The following is a 14,779-nucleotide window of genomic DNA, read 5'->3' as shown; positions in this document are numbered from 1 at the left end:
GGGGGAGGGGGGCACCCCCCCCCCAAAAAAATATATAATAATAAAGCCCAGTGACCCCCCCCTACGTTGGTGAGGGGGGGCTGGGGTGGAGCTATGGAGGGCTGTGGATGGGGAAAGGCAAAGCTGCGCATCGCATCCTGTGCTTTTTCTCCCCCCCCCCCCCCTCAGGGACCCCCATCCCATCCCAACCTTGCAGACCCCCCCCCCCATCCTCCCCCATCCCTAAATAGCCCCAATTAGGGCCGGGCTCATCACGCCCAAGCAGCGAAACCTGGGGCAACGGCAGCTCGCGCAGCTGGGCATCACCTCCCCATCCCTCCCACCCCCATTTTATTCCCCAGCACCACCACCACCGGGGGCCGAATCCTGCCCCCCCCCAGCACCCCTCCCTCGGGCTGCAGCCCCCCCCCCAAGGCAGCACGGCCCCGGGGGGCTCGGCAGTGGGGGAAGCCATCCTTGCAGCAGGCAGATGGCGTTGGCACCAGCGCAGAGCTGCTCCGCGCTGGCTGCTGGACGGCTCCTGCGTGTGTTAAAAATAATAATAATAAAAAAAAAAAAAAGAGAGAGAAAAGAAGAAAAAAAGAAAAAAAGGGCTCTTTGTTTAATAAACCGCCCCCCCGCCCCCCACGTCTCCGTGAAAGCCCAGATGGCTTCGCCTCGCCGCGCTGACGCCACGCCGCGCAGAGCCCCCGCAGCCCAAAAGGATGGGGCTGGGGGCAACCGCGGCCCTCGTGGCGTCCTGGGGGGGGTTCGATCCCACCCACGGCACTGGGGGGGATTCTGTGCCCACCGTGGGGACCCGCGGCCAGGCTCGGTGCGGGGGGTGGGGGGGGTCCATCGGCAATGCCGTGCGGGGAGCCGGCACACCTGCGACGCGCCGAACCCGAGCGTTTGATCCGCCGGTGGCTCCATCAATGTTTCATGCGCCGAACCCCGGCAGGGCTGGGAAGACGTGCGTTTTGAGGCCAAACCGAAGTTTCTAACGCTCCCTTATTCAAATAATTTTAATCTGCCCGATGCTTCCCCAGGCACGTACCTGGACTGCTAATGAGGGGCTGCCTTAAACGGCTGTTAGTTTTGAGACAAAGCAAACAAGCGGCGCGCAGATGCCTTCAGAGCCTCGCGGGTGGCGTGGGACGGGGAGGCAAAGGAGGGCGAGTGCAGCCCGAGCCCTGTATGCCTCAGCTCCTGGAGCTCCTCGGGGAGCTTCCCCGGGGCTTTTGTAAGGGCTGGCTGGGTGCTGAGGGCGGCACAGCCCAGCAGGGAGCGTTGCACGGGTGATCGTGGCCCTTGGGAAACTCCAGCGTGCAGTGGGCGCGGTGGGTGCAATGGGTGCAGTGGGTGCAGTGCATGCAGCGGGTGCAGTGCATGCAGCGGGTGCAGTGCATGCAGTGCATTCAGTGGGTGCAGCAAGCCAGTGCTGAGCCGCACCAGTCCCTGGCTGCAGCTCCTCATTCCCAGTCCCTCCGGCCCTGATCCAGGCAGTTTCTGCAGCCCGGCGGGGAATATTTCATTCTTACCCTGCGGCCTGGCACCGATCTCCTGACCTGCGCCGGCTCCTTTAGGGAGCCGATTTCTTGCTGCTGCGAGCATTGCCTGCGGTTAAGTCAAACCCAGGTCAAGAGGACGGCGGTGGGGCACGGAAAGGCACGCTCTGCCCTCTCCACCCACGTTTTGCTGCCGCCGAGGCAGCACCGGCGCAGGGCTGAGGCTGGAGGTGCAGGGGGGTCCCCAGAAGCATGGCAAGATGTGGCTGTTTCGGGGTACAGACATCCCCTGAAGACCTGGTTGTGCTCGGCCATGCAAGGAAAGCAACGGCTGGAGCCTGCCCCACCGAGGGCCCCACCTGGAGGGGACAGCCGTGCCCTGGCGGGTGTCCCCGGCTGTCCCCACGGCCGTGGTGGCCTCCCCGGGCTTTTCCAGCGCAATCCATTAACACGCCGTTAGTGGGAGAGGAGTTCATTTTTGCCATTTAACATTTCATGGATAATTAATTATTCTTCATGTTCCCAGCGAAAAGCAGAAGCAGGTATGGGCTGTTCAAAGGCTGGGTGCCGGCGGAAAAGCGAGCTGAAACCCTGGGAAATTGGTGAATTTATTCGCAGCATCAAAGGCGAGGGCGGTGGCGCCGCCGTAATGGGGCCCCGTGCTGCGCACAGCCCCGGGCACCCGCGTGGTGCTGAGCCCGCCGTGGTGCTGAGCCCACCATGGTGCTGAGCCCGCCGTGTGCTTACCAGTGGTGAGCAGGCGGGCAGCAAAATAGATAGCGGCATTTAACATTTCCTAATAATGACAGCTAGCTGGTAAATAATGCCTTTTATACCATGGGAGACGGAGTAAATTAATTCCCCGGGTTAGCAGGCAGGCAGCACAAGCTGGGGGGGGGCACAGCACAGCCCCTGCCCGCGTTATCCCTCCCCCCATGATGCCCCTCGTGTGTCCCCACATCCCAAATCGCACCCCAAATCTGCACGCTTGCAAAACGCACCGCGGCCAGCGGGGCGATGCGGGTGCCTGGCCGCGTACCCACCGCCCGGCGGGCCCTAAATCACTGCTATCTGCCGGCAGAGGGGGAGAAAAAAAAACACCACGGAGATGGCAACCCAGTAGTTTATGGATATAATAAATTGCGCCGGAGGAAAAAAAAATGTTTCCCCTGGAACACACGGTGCGGTCTGCAATCTGCACACAAACGGCCCCTCGGCGCGCGGGAGGGCTACGGCCAGCCCCTCGTCCCGAGAGCAGGCACGAACCAGTGGGGAGGGAGCGGGGGGCTTATGGAAAACAATTTTCCATCGCGTTTATGCCACCCGCTCGCTCTGGTCTCTCCTGGCTGCTGCCGGGGCACCCCGCAGCACCCTTGGGTGCAGGTCTGGCAGGGGGTGACAGGTGCCTGCGGTGTCACCGGGTGGCAGCAGGGTGGCAGTGGTGTAGGGGTGGCATGGGGGGCAGGGGGCTGTGCTGGTGTCGGTGGGGAATGGGGGGGCTCTGAGGATGGGGAGAGGCAGGATCTGGCCCCAGCGTGTCCCCACGTGCTCCCGCTGCAGGCACGGGGGCTGGAGGGTGGCCAAGGCTCCGCCGCCAGCTCCACCCGGCCGGACTCTGCCCCGTCCCTCCCCTTGGCTCAGCTCCTGGCGGCGCGAGGGGAACGGGGACGGGGACAGGGACGGGGACGAGGACGGACATGGCTGCCCGGAGCCAGCCCCGCCAGGCGTCCTATGACGCCATCGTCATCGGGGCTGGCATCCAGGGCTCCTTCGCCGCCTACCACCTGGCGCAGCGTCACAGGGACACACTCCTGCTGGAGCAGGTACCGGCGTCCCCAGCCCCACCACGTCCCCAGCCCCGCCGTGTCCCCAGATCCGCTGCACGGGGACAGGGACCTGGCTGCACTGTGCCCGGCCCCGTGCCATGTGCATGGCACAGAGCCTGGGTGCCCTGGTGGCAGGACCCCTGTGTCCCCAGTACCAGGACCCCCATATCCCCAGTGCCAGAACCCCCGTTTGCCCAGTAACAGGCCCCCAAGTGTCCCCAGTAACAGGCCCCCAGTGTCCCCAGTGCCATGACCCCCATATACCCAGTGCCATGACCCCCATATCCCCAGTGCCAGGCCCCCCGTGTCCCCAGTGCCGCCCCCCCCAGCCCCGCTGTTTCCCAGAGCAGTGTCCCTCAGGGTGGGCTGTGTACCCAGCTACCCACTGGGGCTCGGGGACACCCTTCAGCCGTGGTCACCCCGATGTCCCCGTGCCCCACAGTTCGTCCTGCCCCACTCGCGGGGCAGCTCGCACGGGCAGAGCCGCATCACCCGCAGCGCCTACCCGCAGGCGCACTACGCCCGCATGATGCCCGACAGCTTCCACCTCTGGCAGAGGCTGGAGGCCGAGGCCGGCACCAGTCTCTACAGGTGACGGGGATGAGGACCGAGCCCCCGCGCCGGGCACTGTCCCCTCCCCGGGGAACCGGGCTGGGGGTGGCGAGGGGCTGCAGCGCTGGGTGGGGAGGCAGCCTGCGGCTCCGGCTAATTTGTGGGGCTCCCTAAAGGAGGAGCCATTAAGGAAATAAGCGGCTAACGGTGCCATCCATTGTCCCCAATGTCACCCCAATGTCACCGTGGTGGTGGGGACGCAGGCAGACGGGGCTGGTGGTGCTGGGGCCGGCGGGCGACCCGGAGCTGGAGGGCTGCCGGCGCAACGCGGGGCCCGGTGACACCCTCGACGCCGCGGCGCTGGCACGGCGCTTCCCTGGCCTCCGGCCCCGTGCTGGGGATGTGGCCCTGTGGGACGGCAGCGGCGGGGTGCTCCGGGCGGACCGGGCACTGCGGGCAGTGCAGGTGGGTGCCACTGTGGGGACAGGGACGGGGACGGGGTGGGTGTCCCCATCCCCATCCCCGCAGCCACCTCCCGCTGTCCGCACCCAGGACGTGTTTCGCCGGCACGGGGGCACCCTGCGTGATGGGGAGAAGGTGCTGCGCATCCAGCCTGGTGCTGTGCTCACCGTCACCACCACCGCCGGGGTGTACCGAGCCCCCCGGCTCATCATCGCGGCCGGAGCCTGGACCAGTGCCGTGCTGGCACCGCTGGGCCTCCGCCTGCCGCTGCAGGTAAGGGTTGGTGGCACCGCGGGGCGGCGCGGCCGTGGGCACGGCTGACCCGGTGCCCCCCCAGCCCCTGCGCATCGACGTGTGCTACTGGAGGGAGAAGGAGCCTGACAGCCACGGCGCGGGCACAGCCACCCCCTGCTTCATGATGCTGGGGCTGCCTGAGGCTCCCCATGGCATCTACGGGCTGCCTGCCCTCGAGTACCCCGGGCTGGTCAAGGTGAGCCGGGCACGGTGGTGGGGGGCACGGCGTTTTCCCCCTGGCTGGCCCCGCTGAGCGGCTGTCCCCAGGTGTGCTACCACCACGGCAGCCCCGTTGACCCCGAGGAGAGGGACCGGGCCCCCCCGGGCACCCCCCGCCCCAACGTCGCCCTCCTGAGCAGCTTCATCAGCAGCTACCTGCCCGGGCTGGAGCCGCAGCCGGCCGTGCTGGAGACCTGCCTGTACACGGTGAGACCTCGCCGCCCCCTCTGTCCCCAGCCACGGGGCCAGGAGAGGCCCCCCCATGTCCCGGCTGTGTGTGGGGTGCAGCCCCCAGCCCCGCTCGCTCACCCCGTGACCCCACAGAACACCCCAGATGGAGACTTCATCCTGGACCGGCACCCCAAGCACAGCAACATCGTCATCGGGGCCGGCTTCTCGGGTATGCGAGGGCACCCGGCCCCCCCGTGGCACCCTGGGCACGGCCGTGTCCCCCCCCAACTTCTCCTCCCCGCAGGCCACGGGTTCAAGCTGGCACCGGTGGTGGGGAAGCTGCTGTGCGAGCTGAGCCTGGGCGAGGAGCCGTCCCACAGCACGGCCCCCTTCGCCATCGGCCGCTTCCCCGGCGTGCTCCGGGCTGCGCTGTAGGTGCTTACACCCCGGTGTGTGTACCCCTGCATCCCAAAGTGCCGACACCTCCGGCTCCCTGCATCCTGGCATCCCCACAGCCTGGTATCCCGATACCCTGCATCCCCACGTCCCCATACCCCACCGCCCAGCACCCCAGCACCTGGCACCCCTCCATCCCAGCAGCCCCATACCCCAGCTTTCTGGTCCTCTGCACCCCAGTGACCCTATATCCTGGTCCCCTGCATCCCAGCATCACTATATGCTGTTCCCTGCCTCCCAGTGTCCCTATATCCTGGTCCCCTGCATCCCAGTGTCCCTTTATCCTGGTCCCTGCCTCCCAGTGTCCCTATATCCTGGTCCCTGCCTCCCAGTGTCCCTTTATCCTGGTCCCCTGCATCCTAGAATCCCTATATCCTGGTTTCTGCCTCCCAGTGTCCCTATATCCTGGTCTCCTGCCTCCCAGTGTCCCTATATCCTGATCCCTGCACCCAAGCATCCCTATATCCTGGTGCCTGCCTCCCCGCACCCCCCATGCCACGCGTGCCAGCCCAGCTCTGCCAAGCACCCGTTCCCCGGAAGCTTTGTCAGCCTCACGGAGCTGGAAGAGCGTGGCGAGACACACTCACTTAGGAGTCAAGTTAAATGTTTTAATGTTAAATGTGCCATTTTATTATCATTAGATCGCTCCCACTTAATGAAAGCGCATTAGCGCAGCGTGGCTGTAACGGCAGCGAGCGCCGAGCTCGGCCCATTTGTTTCGAAGAGATGCTGGGGGGGGGGATCGGAACGGGATAGTTGGTGGGGGTCCCGGGGGTGCCAGGGGTTCCCCGGGGGTGTGAGGGGTCCCCAGGGGTCCCCAAAGCACAGGGAGCTCCTGGGGTGGGGGGCTTTGGGGGGGCAGCACCCGGTGGGTGCCTGAGCCGAAGCCCAGCACGGGCGGCCAGCGGCGCACATCGTCATCTCCTCCACATTAAATAATTAACGGCGGCAGGCGGAGGGCTCCCATCTCCGCCGCTCATCTGCATATTAATGAAGATTGATAAACGATTCGGCGCCCGGCACCCTGCGGGGGCCGTCTCCCACCTCCCCTTCCCCAGCACCCGTGGGTGCGGTGGGCTCGGGGAAGGCGCTGGGCTCATCCCTGCCGTGCACCCCGTATCCTCAGCGAGCAGGAGGTGTCCCGCTGCACCCCACAAACCCATCCTCACCCCCCCCCCCCAAAAAAAAAAGGGGTGACCCCCCCGGCACGCAGAGCAGGCAGCAGCCGGCGTCACCAGCCAGAAATGATGTTTATTTTCATACAGAAAGGAAGGGGAGGAGAAGGGACGCACAGCTGGGCTAGTGCAAACCAAAAGAGGCGGAGTGGGGGGGCCGGTGAGGTGGGGGGACACACAGCCCGGGGGGGGGGGGGCGCACGGGACCCCGTCCCCACGTCCCCTTCCTGGCTGGGGGGCGGCTGCTCCCGGGAGCCCGGCCGGAGACGTCTTTGGCTCAACTAAACGGGGATGGGGAGCATGGGGAGTGCCCGAGGGGGGGGCTGCTGGAGGTGTTTGGGGGGGGGGGGTATTTTAAGTTACAAAATAAGGAGACAGCAGGCACTGAGGAAGAGACCGAGAGGCGCGGAGCCGCCGGGGACAGACGGGGTGGGAGGCTCGGGGGGGGCACGGGGGCTGCAGCCAGCGAGCCGGCCGGGCTGCTCCCCCCGTGGCGAGAGCCGGGACCCCCCCCTGCGTCCTCCCCCCTCACCGTGCAAAAAAAGAAATACCGGCTGCCCGGGGGGGCCCCGAGGAGCCCGTGGGGCCCAGTATTTCGGGGCCGTGAGGGGAAGGGCAGCGGGGGCTACGCGGGGGTCTCGGCGGCCCGGCTCTCCGTCTCGCCGTCACTGGTGGGGCTGCGGGACGAGCGCTCAGCACCTTCCGCGGCGTCCAGGTCCTCGTCCCATCGGTCGTAGGTGAAGGATCTCCGGCAGCCCGTGGGGCTGGGGGGGAGAAACAGAGGGTTGGGGGGGGGCCAGGGCAGCTGCCAGACCACCGCCCCCCTGCAACGGGGCTGCTTTGGTCTCTTTTTTGGTATTTCTGAGAGATCTGGGCACTGCCATCGCCCGCTCGCCGGGCTGAGCCGTGTGCTCTGCGCGCCCGGCTGCTGCGACCCCACGTGCACAATCCCGTGTCCTGAAAACACCGGGTTTGGGCTCAAACGGGTGCTTGGCTGCACCCGCCGACTGCTGGAGCTGTGCCCCCAGCCCCTGGGGACAGCCCCGGGCAGCGTGACAGCCTGGACGGCGATCCAAGAACTTTCTAAAGGCTTTCTGTCCTCCTCCTCCAGCCCTTCTCCTGTCCGAGCCGTAGGAAAGGATTGAACCCGCTCAAAACTTGCAGCTGGGCTGGCTGGTGAGCCCCCGGCACTGCACACACGCACCCTTCCCTTGGGTGCAGCACCCCAGGGTGCCACCAAGGTGGCTCAGCACCCCAGGGTGAGGCCAATTGCACCTCCCTGCTCCGGGGCGGACAGGGTGCAGGATACGGCCCCGGAGGGACCAAACACACCCAAGGCGCAGCCGCCCACCCCGGCTATTCACCCGCGTCCCCCCCCACATCCACACGCTGCAGCGGGTGCGTGTTAGTACCCGGGCATCGTGGGGGGGCTGCGACCCCCACCTGCCCGCCCCGAATTTCCTGGAGAACTCCCCACGGCCGCATCCCGAGCGGTCGGCGGGGAGCCGGCAGGGGATTTAGGGCTTCCCGGCGTAATCCCGGTGCGTCGGCTGAACACGAGGCGGGTCCCAGCAGGGATGCTGCTTCGGGGGCCCCCAGGGCCATCCGGGGCCGGGCGAGGGTTAGGGACGGGCGGTTAGTGGCACACGGGGAGGTTCATGCTGCACTGCACACACCGCTCCCACCTCCTGCCTCAGTCGCTCTCGGGGCGGTACAGGTACTTCATCATCAGGCTGTCCACCTGCTTCTTGCGCTGCTTCTCCTCCTTCTTGCCCCGGCTGGGGCGCGCCGGCTCCTCGCCCCCCGCCGCCCGCGGGCCCTTCTTGACGCTGGATGTGCTCCGGTAGGAGCCGGAGGAGGAGGAATCGGAGGAGGAATCGGAGGAGGAGCCCGATTCGGAGGACGACTTCTTCTTCTTCTTCTTGGATTTCTTCTTGGACTTCTTGGCGCGCTTCTTGGAGCTCTTCTTCTTCCGCTCCTCCTCTTCCTCCGAGGAGGAGGACTCCGAGGAAGAGCTGCTCCGGCGCCGGCTGGCGTGCCGGGACGACCGGGAGACTTCGAGGGCGGAGGCGGAGCGGCGGAGGCTGCCGGGGTTTCGGTCGGCGGCGCCCAGGGGGGCCGCGCTTTTCACGCTGCGCACGCTGTGGCCGTCATCCCCCGAGTCGGCCTCGGGGCTGGAATAGCCCCCGGCCCGCGGCGGGCGGTAGCTCAGCACCTCCTGGATGGCGGCCTCCAGGTCGGGGTCGAGGTAGGAGCGGTGCCCCACCGGGCGGGCGTCCCCAGGGGGCCCATCCTCGGAGGCGGCGCTGCGGGGCCGGGGGGGCACGGAGAAGCTGCGCCCCAGCGGGGGCTGCCCCCGGCACACCTCGTCCGCCTCGTCCAGGCGGCTGCGTGCGAGGGAAAGCCGCGACTCGGGGCGTCCCTCCACCCCCCCGCGGCGGCTCCGCAGGCTGCCGGGGCTGGAGAGGGCGAAGCTCAGCACCGAGCATCCCTCGTCCCCCTCGTCCCCGTCCTCCGGCCCGCGCCAGGAGGCCGAGGAGGCCCGGCTCACCGGGGCGGAGGCGACGGAGGCTTTATCGCCCTCGGTGTTGGCCGAGAGGGACCAACGCTTGCCCAGCCCTTGCCGAGCCCGGCCGCTGGCGTCGGCGAAGGCGCGGGCGATGACGGCCGCCCGGTCCTCGTGCTCCGCGCCGCGGGCCGCCCTGCGGGCAGCGCGCTCGGGGGACTCGGGCCGCTCGCTCAGCGTGCTGAAAAGGGTCTGCTCGTCCCCGCGGCCGCCTATGGAGTCCTTGAGGCTGGGCCGCTTCCTATAGCTGAGGCAGCTCGCCACCGACACCGGCCGCTCCTCGCCCTCCGGGCCGTCCGCGGGGGCCGACCTGGGCAGGGGGGCACCGGGGCGCGCGCCGGGGAGGCAAGAGAGAGAGGAGGTGAGCTGGGGGGGGGGGCAGGCAGCACGCCGCGAGGCAGGCTAAATAATTTGCGTCAGCGGAAAACAGCTTCATGGAAAATGCCATGCAAATTAGGGTATTGTTCTAGCCCGTCACTTTGATTCCCCTTTAAAGTGTTTCGTTCAATTTATTTCATTGTCAGCTACCTGGAGCCGCCGTGTTTGATTCCCGACTTCAGAAAAGGTGGAATTATCTCCAATAACAAAATGTTTTACATCTGCACCGCGGAATAAATTAAACCAATTAAGAAAAACTGGCTCAGATCTTTTCCCCCCTGCTCGGCAGAAGGAGGGGGGGGGAGCCCCCCGGGACTCCCGAAGCCCTGCCAGGAAATTGGGTTTGGATGAAAGCAATCTGCACTCATCAGGCGAGCGCGCTCCCCGGGGATCGGCCCTGACCGCCGCAGCCGGGGGACGTGAGCGGGGCCACGTGTCCCCCCCTTGGGGACATCTGGGGGGCGTGAGGCCGGCTGACGTGCCGGGGAGGGGTGCGTGACGGAGGGACGTGGTGGAGCTGCAAACGAGGGGAGGATGGGGAGGGGATGCGGGGGCAGGAGCCCACCACGGGTACCTGCACGGGGAGGCAGGGGAGGGGGCTGCGGCTGCCCGTGCAGGTGGGATGCTGGGGGACCAGGGAGGTCCCCGAGGGTGTGTGGAGCTGGGGACGTGCCAGCACCTGGGCACGTCTGTCCCCAGCGGAGACCGAGCCTCTCACCAGCGTTTGCCTTTCCCCAGAAAACCACACAAGCATCATGCAGCACCGCAGCACACGGGGTGATGTCCATCCCTCGCCCCGGCCCCCCCTTGGCCATCCCCGTCCTCTCCCAGGTGCTGACACCCTGACCCGCACCCACCTGCTGCTCTTCAGGCTGCCGTCATCCGAGAGCGCTTTGGAGGAGCCTTTGTTCTTGGAGAGCCACGACTTGACCCCGTCCACACGATCCTCCAGCTCCGAGTCCACGTCCGAGTCGCCGTCGCTGGCAGAGGGAGAAACCCAGCGATGAGCGGCGGGGCACCGGGCGCCGCGGAGGTGCCACCGTGCCACCGCGCGCCCGGCGCGGCCACCTCCCGGCGCCCATCCCTCCATCCTGCTCCGTCTCGGGGGCACAAACCTGCATGCTCCGGGCTCCCCGAGCCACAGCCACGCCACGACCCCCACCCCCCACGCCCCCAACAAGCCCCCCCCCAAGATGATGCGAGGCCACCGGGCAGGAGGGGGCTCAGCACAAGCCTGCCGGCTGCCCCGGGCACACGGCGCGTCTCGCTGCGGCGGCAGGAGAGCCCTGGATGTGCACAGCAACGTGGCTGGAAAAATACCAACGAGGCGCAGGGGGAGCGAGAGGAACCACGCGGGGCACGGCTCCAGAAACGTGTGGGGGGGGGATTTCGAGCTCGCCGAGAGCACGGGGCCGGGGAGAAAATAAGTGGGTTCGTTTTATAGGCCGCCGTCAAGTGCAGAATTACAGCGGGGAAGAGCCATGTTGACGTCTCTGGGTAAACAGGAGTTTAGCAGGCAGAGCCGAAATGACTCCGGCAAGGCGGGCGCACGAGCGCGGCGGGCAGATTTATGGCCCCGCCGTGACAGAGAACCCCTGATTTACACCCAGGCATAAAAAAAGCCCTATCTGGCTTAAAACATCTAATTTATAATGGCCGTTCATAACCATATTGATTGCCTTTAGAACGAAGGTGCCGTGCGCGTTGCAAAAATCCATTGCTCCGCGTTAAAAGCATCCCTGCATAAATCTCCGCTAATACCTAACTGCTTACTGCTTTCATTAGGGTTATCGCGGTGCCCGTAAGGAAATCGAAGCCTCGTGTCCCCCCCCGACCCCGCCGGGCTCCCTGCTGCCGGCCGGCACGGGGCGAGGGATGGCTAATTTCATCCTAAATGGACGCTTTATCCACATGGCCTTGGGCTCAGTCCCTGCCCAGGGACCGGCACGGGGGGGACAGGCTATTATAGACCCTGCGTATGAATCCTCCTCGTTACATTGAAAGCAACGAGCTGCACTTCATCACACGCCGCTCCCTCCCCTGCAATATATCCAGGCAACACTCGGCTTTAAAAAAAAAAAAAAAAAGAAGAAGAAAAAAAAAAAAAAAAACAAGCCCCATAAACAAACTCAGGGGGCAGCCGAGGTTTTAAATCGGCAGAATTAAACTCCCCGTCAAACGCAATTTATGTCCGGATGAGAGTGCCATTAGTTAACCGGGACCCGCGTCGCGGGGGAGCGCGCGAGGCAGCCCGGGCGGCGCGGGACGTTAATTGCGGGTGACAGCGGGGCTCCGGCGGCCTCCGGAGCTGCTCCGCGCCCTCCCGGTGCCCGGCGGCGTGGCAGGATCCGGCCCCGGCCCCGCGGAGGCGGTTAGGGGCAGCGGTGCGGCCGCGGGTGCTGTTAGCTGCATGCGGAGCTGGGCCAGCGGCATGCGGGGGCCCCGGCCCCGGGGGGGTGAGCGGGGGTTAGGGGATGATGGGGGGGGGGAGGTGGGGGAGAAGGAAAGAGGAGGTCCTCACAGTTTACTCTTTCTTTTCTGATACTTTGCCACCATGTCCTGCAAACTGGGAGGGGGTGGGGAGGGAGAAACATAACAGAATGAACTCGAACGAAATTTAAAATAATAATAAAAAAATTAAAACCAAGTGGAGGGGGGATGAATAGGGGAGCAAATCAAAGGGTGGGGATGGGATTGGGGCGGGGGGGGTGGGGGGGGAGTTTGGCTGCTCTGACCCCTTCTGCGGGGCTGGGCTGGGCTGGATCCCAGCGCCCTGAGCCCCCCGTGCCCTGGGAGTCCCGGGGCTGTCCCCAGACGTTGTGGCCGGGGGTGCTCCATAACGCCCACGGCCGCGCTTCGGGCACCTCCGCAAGCTGCAGGGGGGCTGGGGGTGGAGGGGGGGACGGCCGGGTGCACGGGTGCGTGGGGGGATGCATGGGTGCTCGGATGGATGGATGGATGGATGGATGGATGGATGGATGGATGGATGGATGCACGGGTGGCCAGATGCACGCGTGCAGCGATGCACGGATGGATGGACGGACAGATGGACGGACAGATGGACGGACAGCACCCTGCCATGGCCGGGCAGAGCCAAGGGCCCCCCCCCGTGGCGTTTCAGAAGTGGCGAGGAGAAGCGGTGAGCCCGGGTGAGGTGCCCCATGCGGGAGCCAGGCCCGGGGCGCGCTCACCTGTTGATGAGGTCCTCGTTGCTGTCGCTCTCCATCTCGTCCTCGATGGCAGCCTGCAGGTCCCCGATGCGCTTGAAGGCCAGCTTCAGGTCCGACTGCAGGCTCTGGTTGGCGGCTTCCAGGCTCTCCAGGTCCATCTCCTGCGGGGGGACGGTGCGGGGTGAGCATCGGGGGCGCGGGGCGCAGGGACCCCACTGGGCTCGCAGCCCCTTCGGCGGAGCGACGCCCTCACCAGCTCGTGCTTCTTGCGGCTGGCCTCCGCCTCCTTCTTGGCCAGCTCGCCCATCTCCTCCTTGACGTCGCGGAGCTGCCGCTGCAGCCGCTTGTTCTGCTCCTTCTCCCGGTTCTCGGCGGCCGCCCGCTGGTCCCGCTCCTCCGTCAGCTTCTCCATGTTCTCCTTGAGCCGCGTGGCCAGGCTCTGCGGGGCATCCGCGCGGGTTCGGGGGCAGCTGCAGCATCCTCCCTTGCACCCCGATGCCCTCCCCCCCCCCCCCCCGGGGTACCCCCAAATTGCAGCAATACCCACCCACCAGCTGCGGTTACGGCGGCTCAGCACGGGTGCTGTGCCACCCTCCCCGAGGGCTCGCACGAGGACGGATCCCGTCCCCATGAATTTACATGAGGGGATGGGAAGGAGGCGGGAGGAAGAGCGGCATCTCCGGGAGAAACCCCCCCCCCCAGGCCAGGGAAGGGGTAGAACAACTGCAAGGGCTTTGGTGAATTGGAAAAATAGATTTAACTTTGTGTGAAGTAATTACAGCATGTAACGTAGGGAAAAAATAGCTTCCATTCTCCACCAGCCGCTGAGCCAGCCGCTGCATATTTATGGCCCCGGCAGAGAGAGCGGGAAGGGAAATAACAGCTAGGAAAATATTAAGAGGAGAGCTAAGCTGCTCAGCTCCCTCGGCAGAGAGCTGCAGAGGCAGAATATAAAGCAGGCTGCGTTTAGCAGGGCCGGGAGAGTCTATAATTTCACTTAGTCGATGCAGGGAAATAGCAGCACTTTGCCAGGCCGGGTGGCGGATTACGGTTATCAGCGCCCGCGGGAGCTTCCCTGGTGGGGCCGGCAGCACCGCGGCGGCGTGGGGGGTCCGGGGATGTCCCCAGGGGACCCCCGGGGTTTCTTCGTGCCTTGGTTCCATCGCCGTGGCAGCTCCGTGGGGACTGGGGATGTGTCGGACCCAGCCTGTGCCTGTTAAGGGGGTGCCTGTGCCTACCTCCAGGCGCTTGACTTGCGTCCGCTCGAACTCCAGCCTGGTCTCCAGCTCGCGGATCTTGGCCTCCTGCCGGCTCACCAGCGACTTGTCCACCATGGACTGCTCGAGGAACTCCAGCTGGCTCTGCAGCGCTTGCAGCTGCGGGCAGGCAGCCTCAGTGCCAGCTCCCTGCCTCCCCCTGTGCCTTCCCCCCCCCGCCATCCCCGCGGAGAGCTCCGGGGACCCCCTGGGAAAGCCCCTGGGATGCTGGGGGGACCCACAGGGCAAGCAGAGGGTTTCTGGATCCCCCCACCCCCAGCTTCGCTCCGCACCTTCTCCTGCAGCTCCTGCTTCTCCTTGTTGACCTCCTCCAGCTGTGCCTGGAGGTCGTTCATCTGCGCCAGGTCCCGGGATGCCTGCGGGACGAGCCAGGCCGTTAGTGGGGCCGGCAGGGGACCGGCGTTACGGGGCGCAGGGGTTCCCCCTTACCTGGGCCACCGCCGCCTTGTGCTTCTTCATCAGCTCGTTCATGTCCTCCTGGTCCTCCTCCAGGCGACTCTGCACCTCGTTCTTCTCCCGCTGCAGCCGGCTCAGCTGCTCTTCCAGCTGGGGGGAAAAACAGCGTCTCCTGCCGTGCCTCCTGCCCTCCTACACCTGGCCGAGCCCCTGGGGAGGGGGCACCCACCCTGGCATGCAGCAGGGACTCCCCAAAAAAAGCCCCAGAGGGTGCAGGCTCATCCCGCTGGCACGGGGAAGGGGTCTCCCCCCGGGGCACATCCCCACCACGGCACGGCGCACCCCGGAAT

The 14,779-nt window shown here is 66.0% G+C and overlaps 2 protein-coding genes across 26 annotated transcripts in view; one reads left to right on the top strand and one right to left on the bottom strand.

Annotated features, from left to right (window-relative positions):
- Window positions 1–3,045: 3,045 nt before the first annotated feature.
- PIPOX (pipecolic acid and sarcosine oxidase) lies at window positions 3,046–6,090 on the top strand. Of its 2 annotated transcripts, XM_083806021.1 has the most exons (8): window positions 3,057–3,310; window positions 3,756–3,904; window positions 4,129–4,330; window positions 4,418–4,600; window positions 4,665–4,817; window positions 4,889–5,047; window positions 5,165–5,240; window positions 5,316–6,090. In XM_083806021.1, the coding sequence occupies exons 1-8, from the start codon at window positions 3,185–3,187 to the stop codon at window positions 5,444–5,446; spliced, it is 1,179 nt and encodes a 392-aa protein (XP_083662147.1). In that variant the 5' UTR covers window positions 3,057–3,184; the 3' UTR covers window positions 5,447–6,090. The 2 variants fall into 2 exon arrangements, with proteins under 2 accessions (XP_083662146.1, XP_083662147.1); XM_083806020.1 differs by having other exon boundaries at window positions 3,046–3,310; window positions 5,165–6,090.
- Window positions 6,091–6,698: 608 nt separating this feature from the next.
- MYO18A (myosin XVIIIA) overlaps window positions 6,699–14,779 on the bottom strand; it is a gene marked incomplete at its 5' end in the record, with an annotated part of 32,607 nt that continues 24,526 nt past the window's right edge. For 20 of the 24 annotated variants that reach the window (XM_083805991.1, XM_083806002.1, XM_083806008.1 and 17 more), the window contains 8 exons: window positions 6,699–7,406; window positions 10,444–10,566; window positions 12,108–12,152; window positions 12,778–12,917; window positions 13,010–13,195; window positions 13,995–14,132; window positions 14,306–14,389; window positions 14,463–14,579. In XM_083805991.1, coding sequence (XP_083662117.1) covers window positions 7,268–7,406; window positions 10,444–10,566; window positions 12,108–12,152; window positions 12,778–12,917; window positions 13,010–13,195; window positions 13,995–14,132; window positions 14,306–14,389; window positions 14,463–14,579 — 972 coding nt within the window. In that variant the 3' untranslated portion in view covers window positions 6,699–7,267. Of the gene's footprint in view, window positions 7,407–7,427; window positions 9,519–10,443; window positions 10,567–12,107; window positions 12,153–12,777; window positions 12,918–13,009; window positions 13,196–13,994; window positions 14,133–14,305; window positions 14,390–14,462; window positions 14,580–14,779 lie in introns of those variants that run through there. The other 4 variants (XM_083806009.1, XM_083806011.1, XM_083805998.1 and 1 more) reach the window with 2 other exon arrangements.

The sequence above is a fragment of the Anser anser genome (assembly GCF_964211835.1).
Source record: "Anser anser genome assembly, chromosome: 20".
Lineage (NCBI taxonomy): Eukaryota > Metazoa > Chordata > Aves > Anseriformes > Anatidae > Anser > Anser anser.
Note: the sequence above shows the minus strand (reverse complement) of the source record. Positions and strands in the feature narration are given on the sequence as shown.

Excerpts from the sequence above, each read along its gene's own strand:
- PIPOX (XM_083806020.1), top strand. The coding sequence starts at position 3,185 with ATGGCTGCCCGGAGCCAGCCCCGCCAGGCGTCCTATGACGCCATCGTC. Across the intron at positions 3,905-4,128 it reads GCCGGCACCAGTCTCTACAG|GCAGACGGGGCTGGTGGTGC; the intron begins GTGACGGGGATG and ends GTGGGGACGCAG. Across the intron at positions 4,331-4,417 it reads GGGCACTGCGGGCAGTGCAG|GACGTGTTTCGCCGGCACGG; the intron begins GTGGGTGCCACT and ends GTCCGCACCCAG.